This window comes from Saccostrea cucullata, unplaced genomic scaffold (assembly GCF_032062105.1).
Source record: "Saccostrea cucullata isolate Sc308-1 unplaced genomic scaffold, CSIRO_AGI_Scuc_v1 ctg8783, whole genome shotgun sequence".
Lineage (NCBI taxonomy): Eukaryota > Metazoa > Mollusca > Bivalvia > Ostreida > Ostreidae > Saccostrea > Saccostrea cuccullata.
Genome location: NW_026926092.1, coordinates 1 through 24,677, shown reverse-complemented (window position 1 = coordinate 24,677; position 24,677 = coordinate 1). Strand labels below are relative to the sequence as shown.

General features: G+C 33.2%; 2 protein-coding genes across 2 annotated transcripts; both read right to left on the bottom strand.

The window, feature by feature from the left end:
• Positions 1 to 1,473: 1,473 nt before the first annotated feature.
• LOC134270737 (uncharacterized) lies at positions 1,474 to 17,399 on the bottom strand. The gene is made up of 9 exons (XM_062752981.1): positions 17,361 to 17,399; positions 12,090 to 12,310; positions 9,768 to 9,875; positions 9,201 to 9,363; positions 7,188 to 7,325; positions 6,716 to 6,859; positions 3,228 to 3,278; positions 2,613 to 2,811; positions 1,474 to 2,067 (listed from the first exon to the last, which is right to left on the bottom strand). Exons 2-9 carry the CDS (start codon positions 12,239 to 12,241, stop codon positions 1,898 to 1,900), a joined length of 1,125 nt encoding a protein of 374 aa, XP_062608965.1. The 5' UTR covers positions 12,242 to 12,310; positions 17,361 to 17,399; the 3' UTR covers positions 1,474 to 1,897.
• Positions 17,400 to 23,086: 5,687 nt separating this feature from the next.
• Positions 23,087 to 24,671, bottom strand: LOC134270736 (monocarboxylate transporter 12-like; the record flags this gene model as incomplete). Its single annotated transcript, XM_062752980.1, has 2 exons — positions 23,087 to 23,256; positions 23,333 to 24,671. Coding segments are annotated over 2 exons (1,476 nt in total), but the record flags the coding sequence as incomplete, so codon positions are not given.
• Between the last annotated feature and the right edge of the window lie 6 nt (positions 24,672 to 24,677).

Sequence of the window (24,677 nt, the reverse complement as noted above, 5' to 3'; positions counted from 1 at the left end):
TGGTCTTCCAGGGTCAATACCTATATAGTTACATGTACATGTATATATATCACAGTTTACATACTAGTATGTCTTGATTGGCACACCATCTATCACTTATCTCCAAGTAAAAGTATGATTATGACAGGTTTAAATTTGGATAACTGCATTATTGAATACCTGAATTTCATTTAACACATACATATTGCTAGTAATGCATATACATGTATATTTTTGTCTCAGTAAAGAAAATGTTCTAAAAGTTTAAGAAAAAAAATTAATATTGTGGAATCATTTTAATTTGTGGGGGTCAATGTTTGTGGGGAATCAACATTTTTATCTTTGCTAGGGACATTATTTTCTGGATTATTATATGGTAGATTCAATGAACTAATATGTTCACTATATAAACGTTCATGGGGATGTACATTCAAGGGGAAGGGTAACCATCCATGATTGATGAAATCTAAGAACATTGCACCCCCCCCCACTCAAGAACAATGATGATTCCACAGTACATGTCTCACAAGATATTAGGCATTAATTAAATTAGTACAAAAGTTTATAAATTCATTCTCTAGGGAAAATCACAATTTTTTCAAAGTCTTTATCCCATCCTTTATTGAAATCCTGAATAAAAACAAAAAAATATATTTACCAATAATGGACCTACATTATTTTCAAAACATTACAATGACCATGGCTATATGCAAGTGGAACACATTTTCTGAAATTTGCCGATAATGAAGTAAAATTTATATTTTCAAAACATTACAATGACTATAGTCTACAACTGTATCCAAGTGGAACAACTAATAACTACTTAAACAGTGCACAAGAGTTCATTCATGAAAAGTGATTTGATCTGTTTCACAGTCAGATGGGTGTAGTTATTCTAGAGGCACGTGTTAATTGTTTTGAACATATTAAATAATTAAAAAATAATTTGACTGATACAAGAAAAAAAAACAACATGTTAATTCTTCACACTGGTGAACAAAACAAAAAATTTCAATAAATGTATCACATTGCTGATGCACCAAAAGAAATATTTAGCCTGGAGGTCATGGCTATCATATATCACACATGTACATTTATCACAAGAAACATATTATGAAATAAAGTACATATTATACCGTACAAGAAAAACTTATGTTTGGATTTAAAATCCAAAAATTGATATTCATAATCTCTTTTAATCTTATAGTAACTACTGTCATTTTCAATATATTTTAACCTAGTTCCTGGGGAAAATGTTATCAAGTTAATATATTTGCTTCTATTAAATTTTATATGTATCACTTGATGTCCCTAAAAACATTTCAATAATTCCAAATCAGATTTATTTTCTGGTCTTTGACCAGGAAAATTCACAGATTTTAATTTCACATCAGCATTATTTACTATACGTAAATTCATGTTTATATTGTATAAGTGGAGGTTTTAGCCAGAAGCAATTTTAGTGATTTGTCCTAAAAAATTGGTATTTTATTTTTAGAGAGATGTAATTTTAACAATTTTTAAAATTATTGCTAAAGAAGCTAATAAAATAAAACATAATTAATTTCTAATCAATATTCAATTTTAGCCGATCTCATAACCCTTGTTAATAATGCCAAAATTAAATCCTCGCTAAAAATTCTTCTTATACGGTAATAAAAAATTTCTTTGTCTTCAAAGAAAAAAATCCAACCAATCACTTCCTTCTGAACTAAAAGTCATTAATTTTATGTACATCATAAAAATAATATATATCTTCTTAATTTAAATAAAACGACTGTCAAACCTTCACAATATTCTCACTATCTTTCCATGTGATCTTCAGGAATTATGGGACTTTGACCTCTGACCTAATGAGCTCTGACCTAATTCTGTGAGTGCAGGTGTGGGTAGGTGGGTGATCTAAAATCTGCATACGTCACCTATAGTACCGAGTCCGCCGTCCACAGCAACATTTACACAGGCAGGGACAAAAATAGAGGATTAAGTTAACAAAGACGACTAGAAGGGTGACCATTAGATAGCTATACAGGACTTGGTATCGGTTGGGATTCCACAAAATGCCATAATGAAGACTTCCTTTTGCATCTGAAAAATGAAATGTATTTACATATATGTGTATTTATACAAACACGTTCAATTATGTTATACATGTATATACATGTAGTCTAAATACTGAATAGGATTAACAAGGTTCCATAAGCCTGACTGGTAATATGTCAAATTATATAATGTTTTGAAAAAAAGAACATGACATTTCCGTCTAAGAGTTTCTTTGTTTGATTAACACCCTTTTAAGAATTTCTTACTGATATTAATTAAGACATTACTAGTTTCTGATGCCATCAGTGATGGAGAGTTGCAAATTAAGACCTATATTTGTAACTTAGGGGATTTGAGTAGTGAGGGATGTTTGCCACCACCTACTGCAACACGGGACCTCATTTTATGTGGTCTTATCCAAATGTTTGGTATCCATGTACTGCAGTGGGATTCCAACCCAGGACAAAAGGATCAATTCCTAACTCTGTGACTCTTGAGCAAACACTCTAACCACTGCACGACCAAGACAATTCTAGGCTTTAATCAATACTCACCTATTAAATATCAAAGTACAACTGTACTTAAATTACCTAATACGGCCACCCCATATCCCATGTTCGGCTCCCCCATTCTATAGCTACAGGTGGGGACCATTATCTCTGTCAGGCAATCCGCACTGCGGGTAATGTTCTCAAACATGAATCCATGCATGTGGGTCAAATCTCTCTGATGAACCGACCAGGAGTAATCATCATTTCTCATGCAGTCATCACAAATATAGGCAACTGGCTATAAGAGAAAGTAAATTTGGAAAAATCAACATTTACTTCTACACTTGTATGAAATTCCAGCATTCAAATGTTAAACATTGCTTTACATTTAAAGAAAAAGAAATGTATAAAATTTAAAACCAATCTGTTTTTGTTAATAGAAGGTAGTAGATTTTTTTTAATCTTATACATGAAAATCTAACATATCTGACATACTGCGAAATAACAAATTTTCGTGGGGGGTTAATTTTCGGTGTTTTCAAGGACTGAAGAAACCCACGAATTCACCCACGAACCAAGAGTTTTTCTTCAAACCACGAAAAATTTGACCCCACTAAAATGTTATTTTACAATATATCTGATGAATATAATGAGGCATTATGTGCCGTTACTTATTGTGACATTTGAATGCTTTTGATGCTGTAACTTGTTTACCTTGTGCCAGTGAGCTGAGAAGATGAGTTTACCACTAACCATGGATAAAATCTGCAAATATATTTTATAAAAATTGGATACCTTTGAATCAACCTTCCTTTACTGTTAACATTATGCTTCATTTGAGATCAATCTTGCAACATTTGTTGCTAATACTGAAAGTCATTCTATCTGAAAAATATATAAACTATTTTTTTAGGAATAGACATATCTCTGATAAAAGATTGATTGATTGTATATTGTTTAACATCCCTCTCGAGAATTTTTCATTCATATGGAGAGCTGCAAATTTTTTCCTTTACACGGCACTCAGGGCCATTGAGCAGGGAGGTATCTTTTTCGTGTGTCAGCACCTACTGAGACATGCGACCTTGGTTTATACAGTCTCATCCAAAGGACCAGTCTACAGTGGGATTTGAACCCACAACTTAAGGATCAACTCTTTACTTTGCAACTCAAGAGCAGATGCTCTTATCACTGTGCCAAGCGGGTGACTTGATAAAAGAAGTTAAGATAACAAAGAGTGATTGATATTAAAAAAATGCACACACAATATAAATCTATGAATATGGCTAAAGGACTCTCTCCACACCCAGTACAAAATGTTTCTTAGCCATTGAGAAAAATATTGTATAAAAATGTTAGTATTGAGCTTATCTTCTTAATTTTCACTAAATGGTACCTGACATCTACCCCTAGGAAAATTTTTCAAACACAACACAGTATCAGTGAATAGAAATCACTATTCTTTACTTCCTACAGACAACACATGTAAATAGCATGTTCTATTAATTTTTTATCTTGGCCTTTTAAAATGTTCAGAATATATGAATCAATTACAAATTGAGTAATATACTGTAAATTTCTATTTCTAAGAATTTAAATCTAAGGGCAGATCACTCTAAATGCCATAGAATCAGAACTCTTCAAGGTGCAGTGTAGAGAGGGTTCTTAAAACAAAGACCTCTGAAAATTTCAAAGGTGGATCAGATCCCTAGGAGGAGTAAGCATCCCCTGTTGATCAGTCATACCCACCATAATTAGCCTTGAGTATTAATCAGGAAGACAGAATATACCATGTTCAATCTTTAGTACAAAACACCAGGGCTATAAACAATCGGTATGAAAAATGTAAACCAAAATACAATCTAAACATGATTATATTTGCTAATAAGGTCATTATAATGACCACAGAATTTATAAAATGTTCACCTTAACCCCTTCCATGGCAAAAATTTTAAGCATTTCTAGACAAATTGATATTAAGATTTCAATGCATTTTTTGAGCATTTCGTCTAATTTTTGTCTATACCAATGTATATATATCAGGGCTCGAGCTGTGATTCGCCATTGTCGCCAATTGCGAATTTTTTTCAAAAGTGGCGAAAAGAAATTCATAAGTGGCGAAAATGATTTTTTTAGATGTACCATGTACAAAATTTGTGTAGTCCTGGTTAGCTCCTTTGTTTATTCAATGTATACAGATAAGTCCCTTTGTTTATTCAATGCAGCAGAGGTGTGAAAACTGAAACCTACATGTAGGAAATCACGTCTCGCTTGAACGAACAGATCTGGCTAGGTAACTAGCCTGGAGCAATGAAGGGTTACAAAATTGCTTGAAATAATATAATTTGGATTAAACAAGGGGGGATAAAGTGTTATTAGGAGATGAAGTTAGTAAATAAAAGATTTTTATCAACAAAATCTGGATCTATGTAGATCGCTTTTTTTTAACCGAAAGTAGGGAAACATGACGAAAATGGTAAAGAATGGCTTCAAATTTTACCTACTGAAAATTAAAAAATGTGTACATTAATATACCATTAACTGACCAAGAGTGAAAAAGAAATTGGTTTGGAAACAGAATTATCTATAGTTAGTAAATTACACTGAATTATTTACAAGAACATGAGCTTGCATATTAAACCCTGAAGTCACCAAGTTGTTAAAATAAAGTCAAGTTTCAAACCTAATTTTCATTACTTTTTAATTTACTTCTTTTCACAATTAATTAATGAAATGATGAAAATTTCCATTTTTAAAAAATGTCATATTTTTACTAGGTCTGTAACCCCCCCCCCCCCCACTCTTTCCCAGGCAAACAAAAAATATAAACAAGAGAACATTTTCTGTCAAGAGTTGGCCAATATCAATACAATATCTAATTAATTGTGTAATTCCAACATATATTTTTTTCTTTTTTTTAAATGGATACTACCATAAGTTTAAAACATTACAATTTTAAAACAATGTCTCTGTCAGATAAACATAATAAAAAAAATTGAATGACAAAAAGTGCTTGCATTGTCGAGAAATCAGATGTAAATATGCCTTTTCTAAAGCTTGTGTCGCGAAAAGTGGCGAAAAATATTTTCGGTCCAGTGGGAGCCCTGATATATTCTGAAAGCAGGTATTGTGTTGTTTCTGAAAATGATCATAAAAATATTATTTTGGATGCCATGGCAAAAAAATACACCATAATCATGCTGGAATTTCCATTTATTCAAGAATGAGTTTCATTCAATTTTTTTTTGCTTAGTTAAATATATTAAAAAATATTTTATTGTTGTATTGAAAATTATGAGCATGTTGTATATTTTTTTTAAAAACCAATTTTAAGTATTTTTGGGGGGAGGGGGTGAGGTTGGGAGGTAACACTAGAATTTAGCATTTTTACATACAACATGCCCCTGCATTGATTTCGATACTTGCAAAATCGCTCAAATTGTGCGCAAAGTTTAACACAAGCTAGCAAAAAACTGGTTAAATCAATTAAAAAAATTTCCGTTTATTATTTTTTCGTAATTATTTTTTCTTTCCAACGGTGTAAGATTTATTCTGATATTTGCAGTATTAACGAAGTTATGAATGTTTTTTCACACAACTCTCGTTTTTCAAGTCAGAGGCGTAGAAATGTGTATATGCCATGTAAGGGGTTAAGGAGGGTGTTTTTCTTATGCCATGTAAGGGGTTAAGGAGGGTGTTTTTCTTATGCCATGTAAGGGGTTAAGGAGGGTGTTTTTCTTTCTTTTAGTAGCCTGCCTACATTTAAAATTGGATCATACTTGGAGCAAGGTTTTAAGTATCAAATGAATAAGATGGAAGATGTAAACCCAATATGCAGTTGATAGCAGAATATTACTACAGTACATAAATAAGTTTTTAATGGAGACTGCAGCTTTACTGTTCCGATCTGAAATTGTATTTTGGGCATAAATCTTTTTTTTTTCCCAAAAAAATTTCTAAGTAAAATCAGATAACATAAAAATTGAAGTTTTCAGTAATATTCTAAAGCATTTTCATCTTCTTTAGCCATGGTTTTTCGATCCACACCGCTCCAGGGCACTCCCCATAAACATATGGGGAGCGCCAGAGCGATGCTCCCCATTAACATATGGGGACCGAAAACCCTTGACTAATGAAGCTAGAGCACTTTTTAAAATAATTACATTAAATGTTCTGATTTAAAAACTTCTCTGAGGACTTACAGGGTAGATAGGTGACTTGAACTGTAAGGGTAACAGACTCTCGTGGTTGATGACAACATGGATGGGTGAGTTCACTGACTTCCTGTAATGTCTGAACAGCTGCTCCTTTTCTTGGAACTCCGTATTCTGTAGTCGGGTGTCAATCTGAGAAAAAGGAATTTTACCATGGTGTGATATAACTTGATATGCAAATTAAAATACCGTAGGAACATGTACCTTTTGAAAGGTGGTGCAATTTACACAGAATATGACACACATTGCAAGTGATTCTTACAACTAGTCAGCCTAATCCGACTCTAGGATCTGTTCTGTTAGCATAAAACACAATGCAACTTTATCTTTCTGTAAATCGTATCCCTCAACACCAATCCCCCACCCCCTTTAATGATGGGGTGGGGTCAGTAAATAACTTCTTCTTAAAGTTTTTTTTTTTTATCATATATGTTTTTTTTTTTACACCATTCTGACTTACCTTGATAAAATCTATGAACTTATGTTGAATAATGCCATCGACTTGTTCAAAATGTTTGACAAATCTGTCGACTTTCTCTGGTGTGCGGAAGTCCCTGAATTCCCCTCCTACATCATTGTCTCCTGGAATGTAGATTCTCTGAAAAAAAATAAGATGAGCATAGAGGCCATACATACATCTAGGGAAATTTTGTATATTTAATTAAGAATCTTTTTATTTTCAACAAATAATAAAAATGAAGCAAATGTCAGAGAATCTGTAAGTAAAAGCACTGCAAGGAACAACAAAGTCTAAAATTATTTATCAACAGTATTACAACAATAATGTTTTTTGGGTGGTCTTTTGAGCCCAAAGGCACAAACCAACAGTCCAACACGTTACTAAACCCTCAAACAAGAGGCCCATGGGCCACATCGCTCACCTGAGAAGCTTTGACCATTTTGGTCTTTACCAGATTTCCCCCTTGTAATACATAATGCATCCCCACCCTACCCCACTGATCATAATTAAGACATTTTGAAATCTACACTACCTCAAGGTTCTTCCTTGTGCACATAAGTTTCAGCTTTTCTGGCCCAGTGGTTCTTGAGAAGAAGATTTTCAAAGATTTTGCCTATATATTTCTATGTAAAACTTTGATTACCAATTGTGGCCCCGCCCTTCACCCGGGGGTCATGATTTGAACAATTTAGAATCTACACTATACCGGGATGCTTCCACATAAGTTTCAGCTTTTCTGGCCCAGTGGTTCTTGAGAAGAAGATTTTCACAGATTTTTCCTATATATTTCTATGTAAAATTTTGATTCCCCATTGTGGCCCCGCCCTTCCCCCGGGGGTCATGATTTGAACAATTTAGAATCTACACTACCCCAGGATGGTTCCACATAAGTTTTAGCTTTTCTGGCCCAGTGGTTCTTGAGAAGAAGATTTTCACAGATTTTTCCTATGTATTTCTATGTAAAACTTTGATTACCAATTGTGGCCCCTCCCTTCACCCGGGGGTCATGATTTGAACAATTTAGAATCTACACTATACCAGGATGCTTCCACATAAGTTTCAGCTTTTCTGGCCCAGTGGTTCTTGAGAAGAAGATTTTCACAGATTTTTCCTATATATTTCTATGTAAAACTTTGATTCCCCATTGTGGCCCCGCCCTTCCCCCGGGGGTCATGATTTGAACAATTTAGATTCTACACTATACCAGGATGCTTCCACATAAGTTTCAGCTTTTCTGGCCCAGTGGTTCTTGAGAAGAAGATTTTCAAAGATTTTTCCTATATATTTCTATGTAAAACTTTGATTCCCCATTGTGGCCCCACCCTTCCCCGGGGGTCATTATTTTAGCAATTTAGAATCTACACTACCCTAGGATGCTTCCACATAAGTTTCAGCTTTTCTGACCCAGTGGTTCTTGAGAAGAAGATTTTTTAATGACCCCACCCTATTTTTGTCTTTTCTTGATTATCTCCCCTGTGAGGGGACTTGGCCCTTTATTTTAAGAATTTAAATTCCCTTTCAACCAAGGATGCTTTGTACCAAGTTTGGTCAAAATTGGCCCATTGGTTCTTAAGAAGAAGTCAAAAATGTGAAAAGTTTACAGACGGACAGACAGACAGACAGACGGACGGACGACGGACAAAATGTGATCAGAAAAGCTCACTTGAGCCTTTGGCTCAGGTGAGCTAAAAATTGTATTTCTTTAAAATAGGATGTAGGCACTTACACAATCTAGGGTAAAAAGTAGTAACCCATATTTTTTTTTCAAGTTACTTGTTTGCTAACCCAAACCTTTGCTTTAAACTTATAATTTTCTAAAAGACAACAAATCTTATTTAAAATGCACACAAATTCAGCCTACCTTGCAGGAGTGAAAATAGAAATTTGAAAGAAATGACATTTTTACTTAAAACTTTTAAAAAGAAATTATAGTCTTTTATCTAATTAAGAGTTAACTACCTTATCTGAGAGTCAGTGACTCTTAAGCCCTATCAATTATACTCAAGGGAGTACCTTGGCACTTGGGAAGTTTGAGAAAATGTTATGAAATCTGTAATAAGTATCTCTGTATTCATCGTGAGTGGCCCGGCTTCCTTCGTCCATTAGGTCGCCCAAAAATATCACAACGTCTGGCTTCGCATGAGCCGCAGCAAAGGAAAATGTCTTTTTGAGGTAACTAAAAAATATATGTATAATAAAGACATTCATGCACTCTATCTTGAATGTAGAAATCTCAATAATTGTGTTCCATTTATTTTATATTTTATATCAATTAAAATTCACTTACATGTATTTACTATACTGAGGGCACAGACACTTGGTGCAAGCCCTCCCCTCCCTTTCCCACCTTTTTTTTCAATTTCTCTTTCACTTAACAATGTGATCCTCAATCTTTTTTTTCTATTGTTCATATTTTTTAAATAATGCTTGATGCCCTTTTTAGATTATGAAAACAGTTTGTTTCATTGATCTACATCTATACCCTTTTTTATCTACATGGTAAAGTATACAGTATGTCAATACAACAATGTGCATGAAACAAATCTAACTGTTACATTAATAGATTATTGAAATAATTACCTATCAGCATCCCATCTGGCATAAGGTCCAATCCAAACTCCTTCAGTCTGGTACCCCTGTATCTGAGGGTCGGCTACCAGCAAAATAACAACGGATGAACCATCTTCCCTGCAAGACAAGGGTTTATTTTAAAATTCTGTATTCCACATTAACAAATAAGTTATATTATATCTTTCCTTCTTTACTGTAAACTGCATGATATGAGCAACAAATATACAGTCAGATATTGTTATCCTAAACTCAGTGGGACTTAACTGAAACTAAAGAAAATCTGACATGTCAGATTTTTTATAATATACATAATGAACTTTTTATAACATCAAAAGCTTTGTGTAAATTAATGCGCAAAAGACAAATACTGTATGTGTACTAAAAAAAGCAGGCTTCATACCATATAACAGGTTATTTTAGGGTGATAATTTTGGCTTATTTTAGCGTTTTGATGGTAGCCCGCTAAAATTTTAATCTCTAAAATATTCAGTAGGGATGGGTATCGCTAAAAAATTTGTATTGCGATATATCACGATTTTTTCCCCAAAATATCATGATAATATGATATTTTTACAAGCAATTTTTACAATGAATTTAAATGAAGAGCATTATTTTTCTTTAAAATATGCTAGAAAAACATAACTTCACTTTTTTGAAATTTTCATGCAAATAAAACTACTCATGTTTGGATGGTAAGATGCCATTCTTTTCACCTTTTACAACATTTTGCAGACTTTCTCTTATTGTAATTTGAAAGATTGAACAAATAAATGAATAATTTCTGGACTCTACATGTATTAATATGCACTTAAATACCGGTATTTAGGTCTCCATATCACAATACGTATCACGCAACAAAAAATCACGATATACCGGTGTCATATAATATATTGAACCCCGCGATATTTTGAACCTGGGTTCAAAATATCGCTGCGAAATATTGAACCCCCCTGTAAAATATTGAACCCGGGGTTCAAAATATTATGGCCATAAAATATTGAGTCCCCCTAAACATTCAATTTTACAGGGAGGGGGTTCAAAATATTATGGCCATAATATATTGAGTCCCCCTACTCATTTTATTTTAGAGGGAGGGGGGTTCAAAATATTATGGCCATAAAAATTGAGTCCCCCTGCCCTTTTAATTTATGAGGGAGGGGGTTCAAAATATTATAGCCATAAAATATTGAACCCCCCTCTCCTTTAAATTTAAGAGGGAGGGGGACTCAATATTTTATGGCCATAATATTTTGAACCCCCCTCCCTCTTAAATTAAAAGGGCAGGGGGACTCAATATTTTATGGCCATAATATTTTGAACCCCCTCCCTATAAAATTAAAAGGGCAGGGGACTCAATATTTTATGGCCATAATATTTTGAACCCCCTCCCTGTAAAATTAAATGGGCAGGGGGACTCAATATATTATGGCCATAATATTTTGAACCCCCTCCCTCTTAAATTAAAAGGGCAGGGGGACTCAATATTTTATGGTCATAATATTTTGAACCCCCCTCCCTCTTAAATTAAAAGGGCAGGGGGACTCAATATTTTATGGCCATTATATTTTGAACCCCCCTCCCTGTAAATTAAGAGGGCAGGGGACTCAATATTTTATGGCCATAATATTTTGAACCCCCCTCCCTCTTAAGTTAAAAGTTCAGGGGGACTCAATATTTTATGGCCATAATATTTTGAACCCCCCTCCCTGTAAAATTAAATGGGTAGGGGGACTCAATATATTATGGCCATAATATTTTGAACCCCCTACCTCTTAAATGAAAAAGGTAGGGGTTCAATATTTTATAAGGGGGTTCAATATATAATTATTGCAGCGAAAAAGTGAACCCGGGTTCAAAATATTATGCGATATTTTGAACCCGTGTTCAATATATCGCGGTATCAAAATATTATGCTACACCGGTATACAGATAAAATCGCACATCCCTAATATTCAGTACTCTTCTTAGTGTTCATCTGAAAAGAGCTGAAACCCCAAGTCCACTAAAATAAATTACTCCAAAACTATTATACCTTTGAGCAGACAAAACACGAAATTTTACATTTGCCAAGGAAACCCGCTATACGGTATTTAAGTGGCTTTGGCTCGAACAAAAATGCAATAATTCATGAATGCCACTTAGAAATCATTTACTAATACAAAACAAGGCATGAACATGTGTAGCGCTAATTCATGATTATGGAATATGCTAACAACTTTATACCCATTGATTCCGCTCAATTTTGAATACACCAATTCATTACATGTGTAGTACATATTGATATTTTAATTAGAAAGTATTGTCTTGATATGTGATAATATGTATACAAACCTGTTTACATCTGGCATGGCTGGCCATCTCATGGTTTGAAAGACGTAGATGAAATACTCATTGAACAAAACTAAACATATCAGAACTACGAGAGAAAACTGGAGTGGAGTCCAACTCTTTCCACACAGGAAACACTGTGTATGGGATGGCATGCTTCACAGAGGTTCCTCTCACAACCACCCATAGAAGAATTCACAGCCATAGCTGCTTCACATTTTAAACTATATATAAACAAAAAACAAGAAATTGATTAATTGAACAGATGTGTAACATCATTTTACAAAGTATCATGCATTGAGATATTTCATAGCTATTTTTAACTGCACTGACAGAATTATTTTATTGTATAGTTTTAGATTATAGACTTTGTTTTATTTCTGTTTTGAATTAACAGAGTTGTCCATAAGAATTGAAATAAAAAAGGGTCATGTGAAAAGTAGAAGGGAGTCTGGCCGGGGTTTCCCTATTAGGGAGTAATGAGGAATGACCAAATGATCAGGGATTGCATCATTATAAGCCAGAAAATTCCCCCCAAGGGTCTTAGTCTCACAGTGAGAAGCCTGGAAATACCGGTATAAATACATGTACATGTAAATTACATAAAATGTATGTGAATATATGAAATAAATAAATTCATTCTCTCAATTATTAAATACTTATAGTGGACACTTTTTATGGAGTTTTTCTGCAAGGATTCTGGCTTATGCATCCTCAATAAATATTCCTTTTCACATGACTTATATCATTCTTTCATCAAAACAAAAAATAAAAAGAATGGTTCAGATTTTTTTCTGATGGAAATAGTATTTAAGAACTATCCAGGGTATACAGGTATAAGGAATTTCCTGAATTATATCTTATGTTAGAGTTGAAATTGAAGAAAATATAACTGCTGTAAATTTGTGTGGTCATAAATATTGTGTGAAAAAATATTGAAATCATGTGAGTCAAGCAATAAATCAGACAACAGAAAATTATTGAAAACTGTGATCACAGTAGGCAATATAAAATGCTGGATATATTATTGGAAAGAAGAAGTTATTCATTGACAAAGAAAACTGTGCTTGTCCTAACAAATTCAAAATTAGTCATATCAAATACTTAAATAATAATTGAAAATTGAAAAATAATTAAAGGTTGCAGCCAACTTGCAGGGCAGTGTACATACTTAAAAAGAGTATTTATTTCTTATGAAAATTTCAGGTAACAAAATTCATTTTAATTCGCAATTATAAATAATATATGTTCACTCTCTGACACAAGAGTTAGTTAATCACTTTGAATAGTACACATAAAGATTTAAGAATAGTTATAGAACAGTTTTGCTCCATTTAGTGAAGCTCTTTGAAAATTATCATCGACATTAACATTATATTGATCTGCCAAACAGATTGGGAACATTCCTCCAAATAATCATTTAATCCCCGTTTGGAAGACAGTCTTCCATATCCGTGAGGAATTTTACTGACCAAATGGTGGACTTTTTTAATTCTTTTCCAATTTTCATAAAAATAAAACAAAATCACATTTGCAAAGGCATTGGGGAATATTGATGAATATATTCCTCACACAATTAACATAGTTTGGTCGATTTTTCATGTGAAATTTCTCTGTAGCTTCGTGAAAACGACACCCATAGTTGTCTGCAACAGCCGAACTTCTTGATCAATCAATCAAAAGAAAGTGTTGTGACTTGTTGGATAAAAATTCAAATTTATCTAGTGGTTTAACTCTTGATGAGTTAACTTTCAATCGCTCTTTGGATCTTGGTCAATATTTATCACCATAAAATCCCATAAAACACTAGCTCCTCAGTCCTCATACTTAACTGGTACATGTATGGTGGGCACTTACTGCTACAGTTAAATTTTTGTAGAAGTCTTGAAAGTAATATTTGTTCATTTTGTTATTTTTCTTTTAGGATAAAGTTTTATATTCCACGCCACATTTTGTGGTTTGATATGCCTATTCCTGCTGAATTTAATATATTTGAAGATTGATAAATAATTTTCAAGAAAAGATTTACAAAGTCGACTTTTGCAATTATTCTTGTTTTTGTTTAAGTAAATCCTTTTAAAACAATAATTACATCACAATCTAACTTCATTTACTATTTTTATAGAGAACTTATTGTGTGCAAAATAAAATGAGGTACAGACAAAAACTTGTTTTTCTTTTGATTTCCTAACTGAAAATTGACACAAATGTGCCTCCGTAGTAAAATCTAACTTTTGACCATGTTAAAAAAAAAAGATAATCTTTTCAATTATTTGCAATATTTGATTGGTTGCCGGGATAAAAAAACATGATTGACAAGTGCCACAGCATTGGAGAAGGAGGGAATTTTCTTTGAAAGTAAAAATAGAGAAACATTGCACTTGTTTACGTATGAGACTTTTTATATTAATTTTTTTAACAAATCTGAATTTCCGATTATTGTTTAATCAGAACACTGATAAATATCTATTATATTTTAATTTACATGGTTTAATATTATGCGCCTTCTACGCCATCCTTTGGAATTGTACACAACCATTTTTCTCTCCCAAAAGATCAGTAAAATTCGTCTCCGATATGGGAGATTGTCCACCAAACGGGACATACTAAAACAAGTCCCACGGGGAAAATAAGTCCCACATGAGTCCCACAGAAAAATAATGAGTTCCACCAGGAAATAAGGCATTTTATTGATATTTAATAACATATATTTGTAGATTATCATTGTTTAGATATATTTTGAATAAAATTTTATCACAAAAAATGTTTTTGATGCCCGCGGTTACAGCGATAAGTTGCAAAAACAAAGAACGATAACTCCTATATTCTCACCTAACTCGAGTGTTTCCAAGTCCTACCAATAATGATAAAATTTTAGTAGTTTTTGAAAACAAATATTAATATGTATTATAATTTAATTATTAGATGAATTATGTTTTTAAAAATGCAAGAGGTTCAAAGATGTTTCCTAGTGATCGTTTACAAACAAAGAACAATAACTCTTACATCTACCTCAAGTAACAAGCCATCTAAATTTTAATTTTTAAGATTTAATAAAACTTTCACAATGTTCCTTGATTTATATGCCTTATGCAGCAAATCTAATGACTGTAAGAAAAAAATTTAAAACAGCCAATTTCGATCGAATTTTATATAAATTAACAAATTAAACAGACCTTCAAGTATCGTTTAATTGATACAAAGTGAAAAATCTAATTTACTCATTCATAGCATGATATGAAATTGGAAGTGATTTATAGCTGACAACAGTGATATACTAGTATTTTAATGATATCTTTTTTTCTTTAATAGCATTACACTGTATCTATGTGATGAAAAACTTTCAGTGAGAGAATAAGTACTCAGATGCATGGGCTTTTATTCAGGTATCCTGAAAATATAATTATTTGATGAATATTATGAACTTGAGGAAAATAAACGTTTATCATTTAGTTATACCATGTGTTTTAATTCTGTTCAAGTCCTTCTGTCGAAGATGAAAACACTTAAATTCCGATTAGACTGCAGCTTTGATTTTTTTACAGTGTAAATAACAAGTTATAATGCACAATGTCACTATAATATGTAATTAGTATACTTACTTACTTACTTTTTGAATTCGCTGACATTCAATAACGCAACAGCAGGATTTCAAAACCTAAGTTATAGACTATAAAGTTTGGCTACTGAAGTCTGTATATCAAATTCTTTCATTAAAAAGAAATTTTTTTCAGATCAAAATTAAATTCAACTTCTAAATTTGCTGTTTTATTTTTTGTTTGCACATATAATTCATTGTGTAAATCAAGTCACTATAAAATTCCAAGTTTATTAAAAAATACTCTTTATTGACAAGTTCCACATCCAGGAGTGTGACTGGCTTTACAATGTAATAATCTAAATTTTTATCTTTATTTACATGATGGATAATGAACACATTTTTTTTTAAATTAAGAAAATGGATATATAACAGCTAATTCTCTGCATGGTATGTGGTCTACAAATTCATTTGAAAATTCAATGGTTGTAACTATAACACTATTGATTTGAATCTTTTCATACAATTTAAATAGCAAGAATGTACTTTTAGAGGTATCATATAAAGTAAATAAGAATTTACGATTTACAGTAGTCTAGTCCAAATCACAATTCTTTATCAATTTTAATTTTCAAAGAATTTTTTTATCTAGGAAATCAAATATGAAAATTTTTAATTAATGATTTCTTTATTATGACCTTATTTGTCATACATACTAATAGCTGAATTTTCAATAATTCTACATTAAATTAAGTATTTTATTTGAATTCAAAATTCAGTAACCTAGCTCCAGACTTGTGCAAAAGTTATTGTAATAGTTATACAAACAATAGGGAGATTGAAAGGTGTGAATAACATCCCCCAGGTGTTGTGTACAGGTATACAAGGGACGTACCTCAATAGGGCTCTGTGTATATACACAATAAACATGGGTCTGTCATGGGTGTCAGGAAAACTTACCAAGTAGTTGTTAAAATACATAAAACCATAATATAAAAAGTATTTTAGTTTGTAAAATAAAGAATAATGATATACTAGAATAAAATAAAACATATGTTTAGCTGTATATCAAATAATATATGTTTTCAAACGAAACTTGAAAATTCAAGTAAAACAGATTGAAGAACAAATCAAATTCAGAAATAAAACCATATAAACTTCATTATTTAAAAAAAGATTTGTTAGACAAATATCAACTGACTAATTTTTTTTTAAATAGAAAAAAAGTTAGCTTTCAACAGTGTTCAAGGATTGCCAATATAGTTCTTGGCCATTATTTACATTTGAACAGAGTTATCGTTCTTGACTGTGGTCTGATATTTACAATCGTCTATTTAACACACTAAAGTTCATTTTATCAAAACTTTTTTTGATATATGATCATATAAATATCATTTTCTTTCAAAATAAACCTTTATTATATGTATTTATTCGCTCTATTGCTGTGGGACTCACGTAGGACTCATGTGGTACTTATTTTCTCCGTGGGACTTATTTTAGTATCAGCGCCACCAAACGGGGGATAAGTGACCATTTGGTAGGGGTGTGCACAACCTGATGAATGTTACACAGGATATCCTGGCATGAAGTCTATGCCAACTTACCGGTATTATCAACAATATGAATGCTACTGTCTTGCCCTAGTTTAAATATTTTTGTTACCTATTCATGTACAGTTCTTTTAAATTCAATTAATAAAAGGAAATATACAAATAACTAAGTAATGTAAAAAATACTTTTTTCAAGTCGATGGACAGCGCCATATTGATTTTCTCCTGTAACTCGAGCCCGACCTATTTAATTCTGAGCGAGAGTGCTTGACAATGTTGTAGTTTCCTGTACTAAATTCTTGCGTTAATTAATTTGTGTTTTGTGTGAAAATTAATTAATATTTTTATTTCTTTTACATCAAAGGTAAATTGAGTACATTCTGTTTATATTTATTGCTCCCCACAGGTACTTGCATGGGTCTTTTAAAAAAATATAAATAGGCCTATGTATACCTATTTTAAAATATACATGTACTTTTTATCCCCCCCCCGTAATTTAAGATTCGGGGGTATATAGCTTTTGTCATGTCCGTCCATCTGTCTGTCTGTTTGTCCGCAAAAAAACTTGAACCACGGACCTAGTATATAAAATATATATATATAGGTCCCTGTTTTAAGCTTGCCCATAACTTTTGACTTAGTTGAAGTATGACTTTCATGTTTTACATGTGTATTCCCTGTGATAGAACCTTTCTTTGGGTATCACCAAATTCGACCTTTTGACCATGACATTGGAGTTCTACACACTTTTACACAACAATTCCAAACACAATCTTCAAATGGCTATAATTTTGAACGGTAGATACTAGGACTCTCATGAAAGTGTACTTAAGTTATGTATATTCTTTGTGACAAGACCTTCCTTTGAATACCAATAACCTTGACCTTGGAGATTAACGTACTTAAAAGAAAACGTAAACCTTTGATCGGTATAAGGGTAAGGGTTTCCATATTTCACATATGCAATCCTTGTGAGAGGACCATTCATTGGATAATTACAACTTTGCCACTTTGACCTTGCAGTTTGACCTACTTTTCAAAATCAAACTTGACCATAACTTTTGAAGGGTTAGGACTACAGGGCTTTCTTACTTCATATATTTTATCATTGTGACAAGACCTTTCATTGGATACTAACAATCCTGAGCTTGGAGTTTGACCTTTTTAAAAACTTAAATCTTAACCATAACGTTTGAACGGTTAGGGCTGTGGCTTTCGTACTTTACATACTAGTATAAATTATGTAATCATTGTGACAAGATCTTTCTTTAGAAAGCAACAACCTTGACTCTTTGACTTTGACCCTGGAGTTTGACCTACCTTTCAAAAAACTTATCCTTGGCCATAACTTTTGAACAGGACATAACAATAGATATACACATATATAAACCAAGACCCAGATACCGGTGCTTCTCCCATTAAAAAAAATCAAGTGGTATTTTTTGTATTTTACAATGAAATGTTTGTATTTATGACATTTTTTCATTTAATTGTTCTTTCAGTTGCAATTTACGGTGATTAATTTTCATGGGTACATAAACGGGGAATAATTTCTCTATTTCCCGACAAAATTAAGAGAACCATTTCCAGTGTCCAGCATCAAAAAACTTGAACAAGTGGTAAAGAATTTCGTAAATTTGGTAAAAATACCCTTATTCATTTACCTGTTTGCCTCCTAGAAGCTGATGTACAGAGAAGTTTTTCAAAGCATACATTTCCTCAATGATTGAATTCTAGTCATTATTTAACTAAAGTTACTAAGTCTGGTCACTACCAGCTTTGGATTCTGAATCATTCTACATTTTCCAGAGAGTGCTCATCACAACCCTATGGCCTGTAATTATTAAACTTGCATGGATGGTGTATAAGGACAGGTACTTCCAGATTTGCTGGTGAAGTTAGAACTGACCGAAATTTTCTTGATGAGCAAACAGGTGAAAGCTTATCTTAGAGCGAGTTCATTTCCAAGTCACAACAAAGTCCTTGCATGGATATGGGATATTGATCTTGGGGTGTACACTAAGTAGAGAATCAAAGTACTGAAAGTACTGAAAAGAGGTTAGCATGCTTTCATCTAATATGTACCGAAAAAAGTGCATGAAATGATGATATTTAAGTATGCATATCTTTGTCCAATGTCATCAGAGAACAAAAAAAACCCAGACATTCTGTTTTTGTAATACTTTACTTAATAGTAAAACCAATAACATTCCAAACTGATGTCACAGATGGATGCAATCTAATTAAAATTAGATGTTCCGAATCCGCTACTGCTTCTCAAACATCTAACAACATCCTATTTGGGGTCATGTAAGAGTAAATCTTCGATTAGCCAAAGAAAATAGTTCCTCCGAAATCTTGGCTTATAGTTCAGATGGGTTTCTTGTTTTCACCACCGAACCAAAACACCCGAGGATCGAGTTTTGTAGTAAACAAAATATGCATTGCAAAAGCTGTGTTTTGTATGACGTGTGGGGTATCTTGTATAGTTTGTGCTCTTTCGTTTGCATTATTCACGTTCAGATGCCAGACTGCAGACTATACATGAAATTTATTCCAAAATTACTTTAATTCAACGTAAGACAGCATCAATAACGATGTTATGTAGCCGTGGAGTTAATTTGAGAATTGTTTACCGAGGCTTGAATCTATATGGCCAAAGTGTTTGTGTTTACTGGTATATGTATTCATAATCGAAAGGTCGCTCTGATGTGACCCCGAATGGGATGTTAGATGTTTGAGAAGCGGTAGCGGATTTGGAACATTTAAATAAATTTTAATTAGATTGAAATGCATGTTTGAAATTTAAACATGAGATTTCTTCAGTTTGAAAGACAGGAAGTGCATTTTTAAAAGTTCTCTCTTGGTGGCATCCAATCGTTCTCTGGATGAAAACAATTATGTTGATGCTGAAAATTTAATTGTCTTTCATGCTCTATTGAATCTGAAATTAGGTAATTGTAAAGCCTACTATAGCAAACAACTAAGAAAATGACAAGTTAAATTCTTTAGATTAATGGATTTGGAGTAGTGTAGATCTACAGTTGGCTAGTCAGAGAAAAAAGGATGGCTGAGCAGAGACTTTGTAAATGAATTGATATCAGAGAGCTCCAGATGTGTAGGCTCACTGCGGGTGTAACCTGTCAAGAGGGATGCTTACTTCTTCTAGGCAACGGAGCCCATCTCTTGAACTTTCAGGAATCAGCTTTTCATCTTAAATCGATCATTGATCATTCTGTATTTTGATACAGATACTGAATACTTCCGTTTAGTAATATTATGAACTACTACTTCTACGGGAAGACTGGCGAGTAAACAAGATTATCAAGCTTTATGAAATGTACTTTATTGACTTTTCAAACAAGTAAATGTTCGAATAAAGTAAATGGTATATGAGAATCATTTAAAAGAAGTCTTGTACAATATGTCTAGATAAGGACATATAAGGTGTATTTGCCATATACTCTTCATGCAATATTGTTCTCAAATAAAACATGTGAAAAGGAAAGTTGTCAAATCAATCAATACTAGTATTTAAAAATTCAAATGTACACTAAAAGTCAGTGTAACTTAAGAAGTTATCAGTGTCACTTTCTTCAATATGTCGGATAAACAATATACACTGATTTCTTTTCTAACAATGTGCCTCTAAACACCTGTATTTTAATTTAATTCTTCTTAAACACTCAAAATAATAATCGACAAATTGGACAAATTCAAATTTAAAAAGTATTTTCTCAGCTAATAATACATTCCTTAGGAATTGATCAAATTTTCAAAACTTATAAATAAGCATTAAGTATATATTTTAAATTTTTGCTAATTGCCAAGATTTTTCATACCTTATTCTTCTGTGAATAATAATATCGGTTGATTTTTAGAAGAGAATCACAATGCCGATTAAAATTAATATATATTTATCCATTTTTTTTTCAAAATTAATTTTACTACTTTAAGTGCCCCATTATATTTTTTCAAAACTAAAAGTAAGTAATCCCTTATGATCGTTTGTCATAAATTATCAAAGACGGAGTAGAGAATTTACCTCTGGGAGCAGAGCTTTTATAATCTGTTTATTAGACAGAGAAGAAAAGAGAAGAAAACAAACGTTTCATTGTGGAGGTAATCCTATTGTTTCCATAAAAACGTTACAAAAAGTGTAAAACGTACAGATGTATTCGGTGTTTTTATAAAAGCGTTTTTCAGGTATTACTTAACAGGTGTTTCTTAATACTTTGGCACGGAAAATCAAACTCGATCGAGAGATTTGCTGATGTTTTTGCAGTCTGTAATAACCTTCAACCTGCTGTATAATTAACCGCATCGTTCAACTTTCAAAAATAAACTAACAGTTGCTATAAATCGCGATCGCACGATGTACATGTAATAAGGACCAAATTCTCAGTTCTTTGAAGTTAGTATTCTAAGTATTGTCAATGCTTTGGTAAATACTAATAAGAATTCGATATAATCGTTATATACACAGCTTATTGTCAATCTCTCACCAGGGGGCGTATTACGCCAACAGTATACAAATCATAGGAAGCGCTTTGCTGAAGTTACCGTTGTCGATAGGTAGCGCCTTGTGGAAGTTTCCGGTTAAGGTTGCAGAAGGATAAGGTTACGTGCCATAAAGCGATGTGGATAGGTAGCGCCTTATGGAAGTTTCCGGTTTTTGGAGGCCCATGCCATAAAGCGGTTAGCTAGCTAACCGCTTAAAAATTGTGAGATTTGCCTTCGTCGAGGTGAGCTTCGTAATCTTTGATTACCTGTGTTTTTTAATTTATGGAAAGCTACAGGCAAATAAGTTGATGTTAAAGAGAGTCCAATAGTGGCATTTAAAGTCGGCATTTTTATAAAATTATATTGAAGCTAATATAGAATTTGTAAGCATTCATTCATTCCATCTGTTCGTATTTTGACTGACATATCCCATACCGATTAATAAGCCTATGTTTTAAAACTAAAGTTGACTAAGAATTCCGGATTTGTGTAAATGAGAGAACTGGCTCTCTTGGTTTGTACGATGTCGTTTTTCAATGTCTCTTTTTTCATTTGCCTCAGGCATGCTTTACTGTAAATATTTCATGCTTGTTACATCCTCTCTATACTGTTGTTACAGTTTAAGAGGATAAACTATTGTCTACTTGATGAAAAATGCATAGGGCTTACGAGTGTGACCGTTCGAAAGAGGACGTTTATTCCTCCTGAGTACCTGATTCTGCTTATGGAATATACAGGGGGTCTGCTGTTCTCAGATTCTTTTTTGGGGGGGGGGGGTTGAGATCAATCAATGTTACCTCCACATTTCTTAATATAATGTACATGTATGTTTGATGTGATTTTTCCCTATATGCCTGTGAATGAATTCGCCATCTTTTTGCATAGCACACTATCACACGTTTACATGTATTATACTTAGCAGTAAGGATGACGACTTACAGAGCTGCCTACTAGTACCGTGGCAGATTGGTGTAGCTATCTTCAAATTGCCAATCAGACACCGCCTTTACAAAATAAGTTTCAATTTAGTACTAAAACAAGCAAATTACTGATTAAAGATCAAGATTAGAAAGCTTAATTATACAATACCATTGACTGAAAAACAAAATGTACTAGTATACCCAGATATGTTATGCAAGTTATGTGGGGCATCATATATAGTCAATTGTCGCTATAACAGAGCTTTGTTCTTTTTCATTTAATTTTACAAGTTTTTTTATTTCGTTTGTTACGTAGATATGTTATTCAAGATACATATGAAACATAGTAGAAAAAACAGCAGTATTTGCACTTCCAATGGAAAACATGCATATATACTAATACTCATTGCTTACGTCCATGTATGTTCATTGAATTGCTTATAACGTAACTTATCATTCACCTTGTACTAAATTATGAAAATCAAGTAATAAGATTTTTCTTCTTTATTTCACTTTGGCACATTATTTTGCATTAAGCAGATTGTTCCTTATTTTTGCATAGACTGGCACTGTGGCATACAACATTCCTAGAAAAATTATGGATCCGCCAGCTGCGAGGAATGTGTTGTCGTAAGAACCTGAGCTGTCATATAACCAACCTACAAGGAAAAAAGTATATATATTATCTTTTAGTTACACTGTTAGAGAGAGAGAGAGAGAGAGTATTTATTGTACCTGCAAATGGTGGTCCGACTAAATTAGCTATTCCCTGAAGAAACATCAATATACCATAGCCATCCGATAATTTTGAAATGCCTAATATATCTGCTACCAAGACACAGGATAAGGCTTCAGAAGCTGCAACAAAGAATCCGTAAATCCCGTCAAATGCTATGAAAGATAAATAATCCTGGGATAACGGCACCAATGCTAGGCCAAGGCCAGTCATCCACATTGACACGCAATAAAGAATGGAACGATTGACTTTCTTCAAGTCACCTAGAAAGCCAAACACTATATTTCCAACTGTATGAATGATACCAGTGCTAGATACTATCAAAGCACCTCGAGATTCTGATTCACCTATTTCCAAGGCGCGATCGACTGTGAAAACATAAGGCACGTCATACCATAAATAAAGAATAAAATTAGAAATGAGAAAAATCACGAAACGCCATTCACGCAAGACGGTAACATCAACAATTCTGCATATTCTTTGTTTACATTTACTTTCACTTTGTTCATGAAACGTTTGTTTAGAGTCTGAAAAATCTCCATCAATCCTTGCTATTTTTGACAACGAAGATATGCTACCACCCAGAAATGAATTACTCTCAGTTGTTATATGTCGCTTTCCTATATTCAAATTTTCAGTTGACTGACTTTCAAGTCTGAGGTGATTTTTCTCTACAAAACTTTCAAAGAGGATTTCATTTTCAGTATTATGCTGAATTGCTGGTAATGTTTCTGAAATTGAGTTTCCCTTGTTATGCTGACTATATACCGATATACTTTGTTCTCTTTTACTGCAGATTGGAATTGGTCTGAACAAAGCACCACAGAGCACAACATGGGAAACAATAGCACTCATAACCAACAATGCTCCTCGCCAACCATATTCGGATATTAGAAACTGTAAGAGAGGCGCAAATATCAGAGTGCCAACTCCTGCACCACACTCGGCCAAGCCTGTTGCCAAAGAGCGTCTCTTTTTAAAATACATCATCACAACAACGGACGAAGCCAGGTACGGAAGAGAAATTCCAAATCCTGCAACACAACCATAGGTTAATCCCAAAGCACCCAAAGAATTCACAAATACACTCATTATCATTCCTGATGCGGCTATTAATGCACCTGCTATGGTGGCTTTCCTGAATCCAAAACGCTTGGCGATAATGCTGGCAACAGGACCAAAAAGAAGTGGTGCTGCATTAAACACAGAGCCGACCCATGCAGTCGAGCTGCGATCTGCGTGGAAATATTCCAACAGATGTGTGAATAAAACTCCGAATGAGTAAGAACACCCGTCCGTAATGACGTTGATCATGAAGGCGCCAAATACCACCATCCAACCCCA

Excerpts from the sequence above, each read along its gene's own strand:
- LOC134270737 (XM_062752981.1), bottom strand. The coding sequence starts at position 12,241 with ATGCCATCCCATACACAGTGTTTCCTGTGTGGAAAGAGTTGGACTCCA. Across the intron at positions 7,326-9,200 it reads CAAACTTCCCAAGTGCCAAG|AGAATCTACATTCCAGGAGA; the intron begins GTACTCCCTTGA and ends ATTTTTTTTCAG. Across the intron at positions 2,068-2,612 it reads ATATGGGGTGGCCGTATTAG|ATGCAAAAGGAAGTCTTCAT; the intron begins GTAATTTAAGTA and ends TTCATTTTTCAG.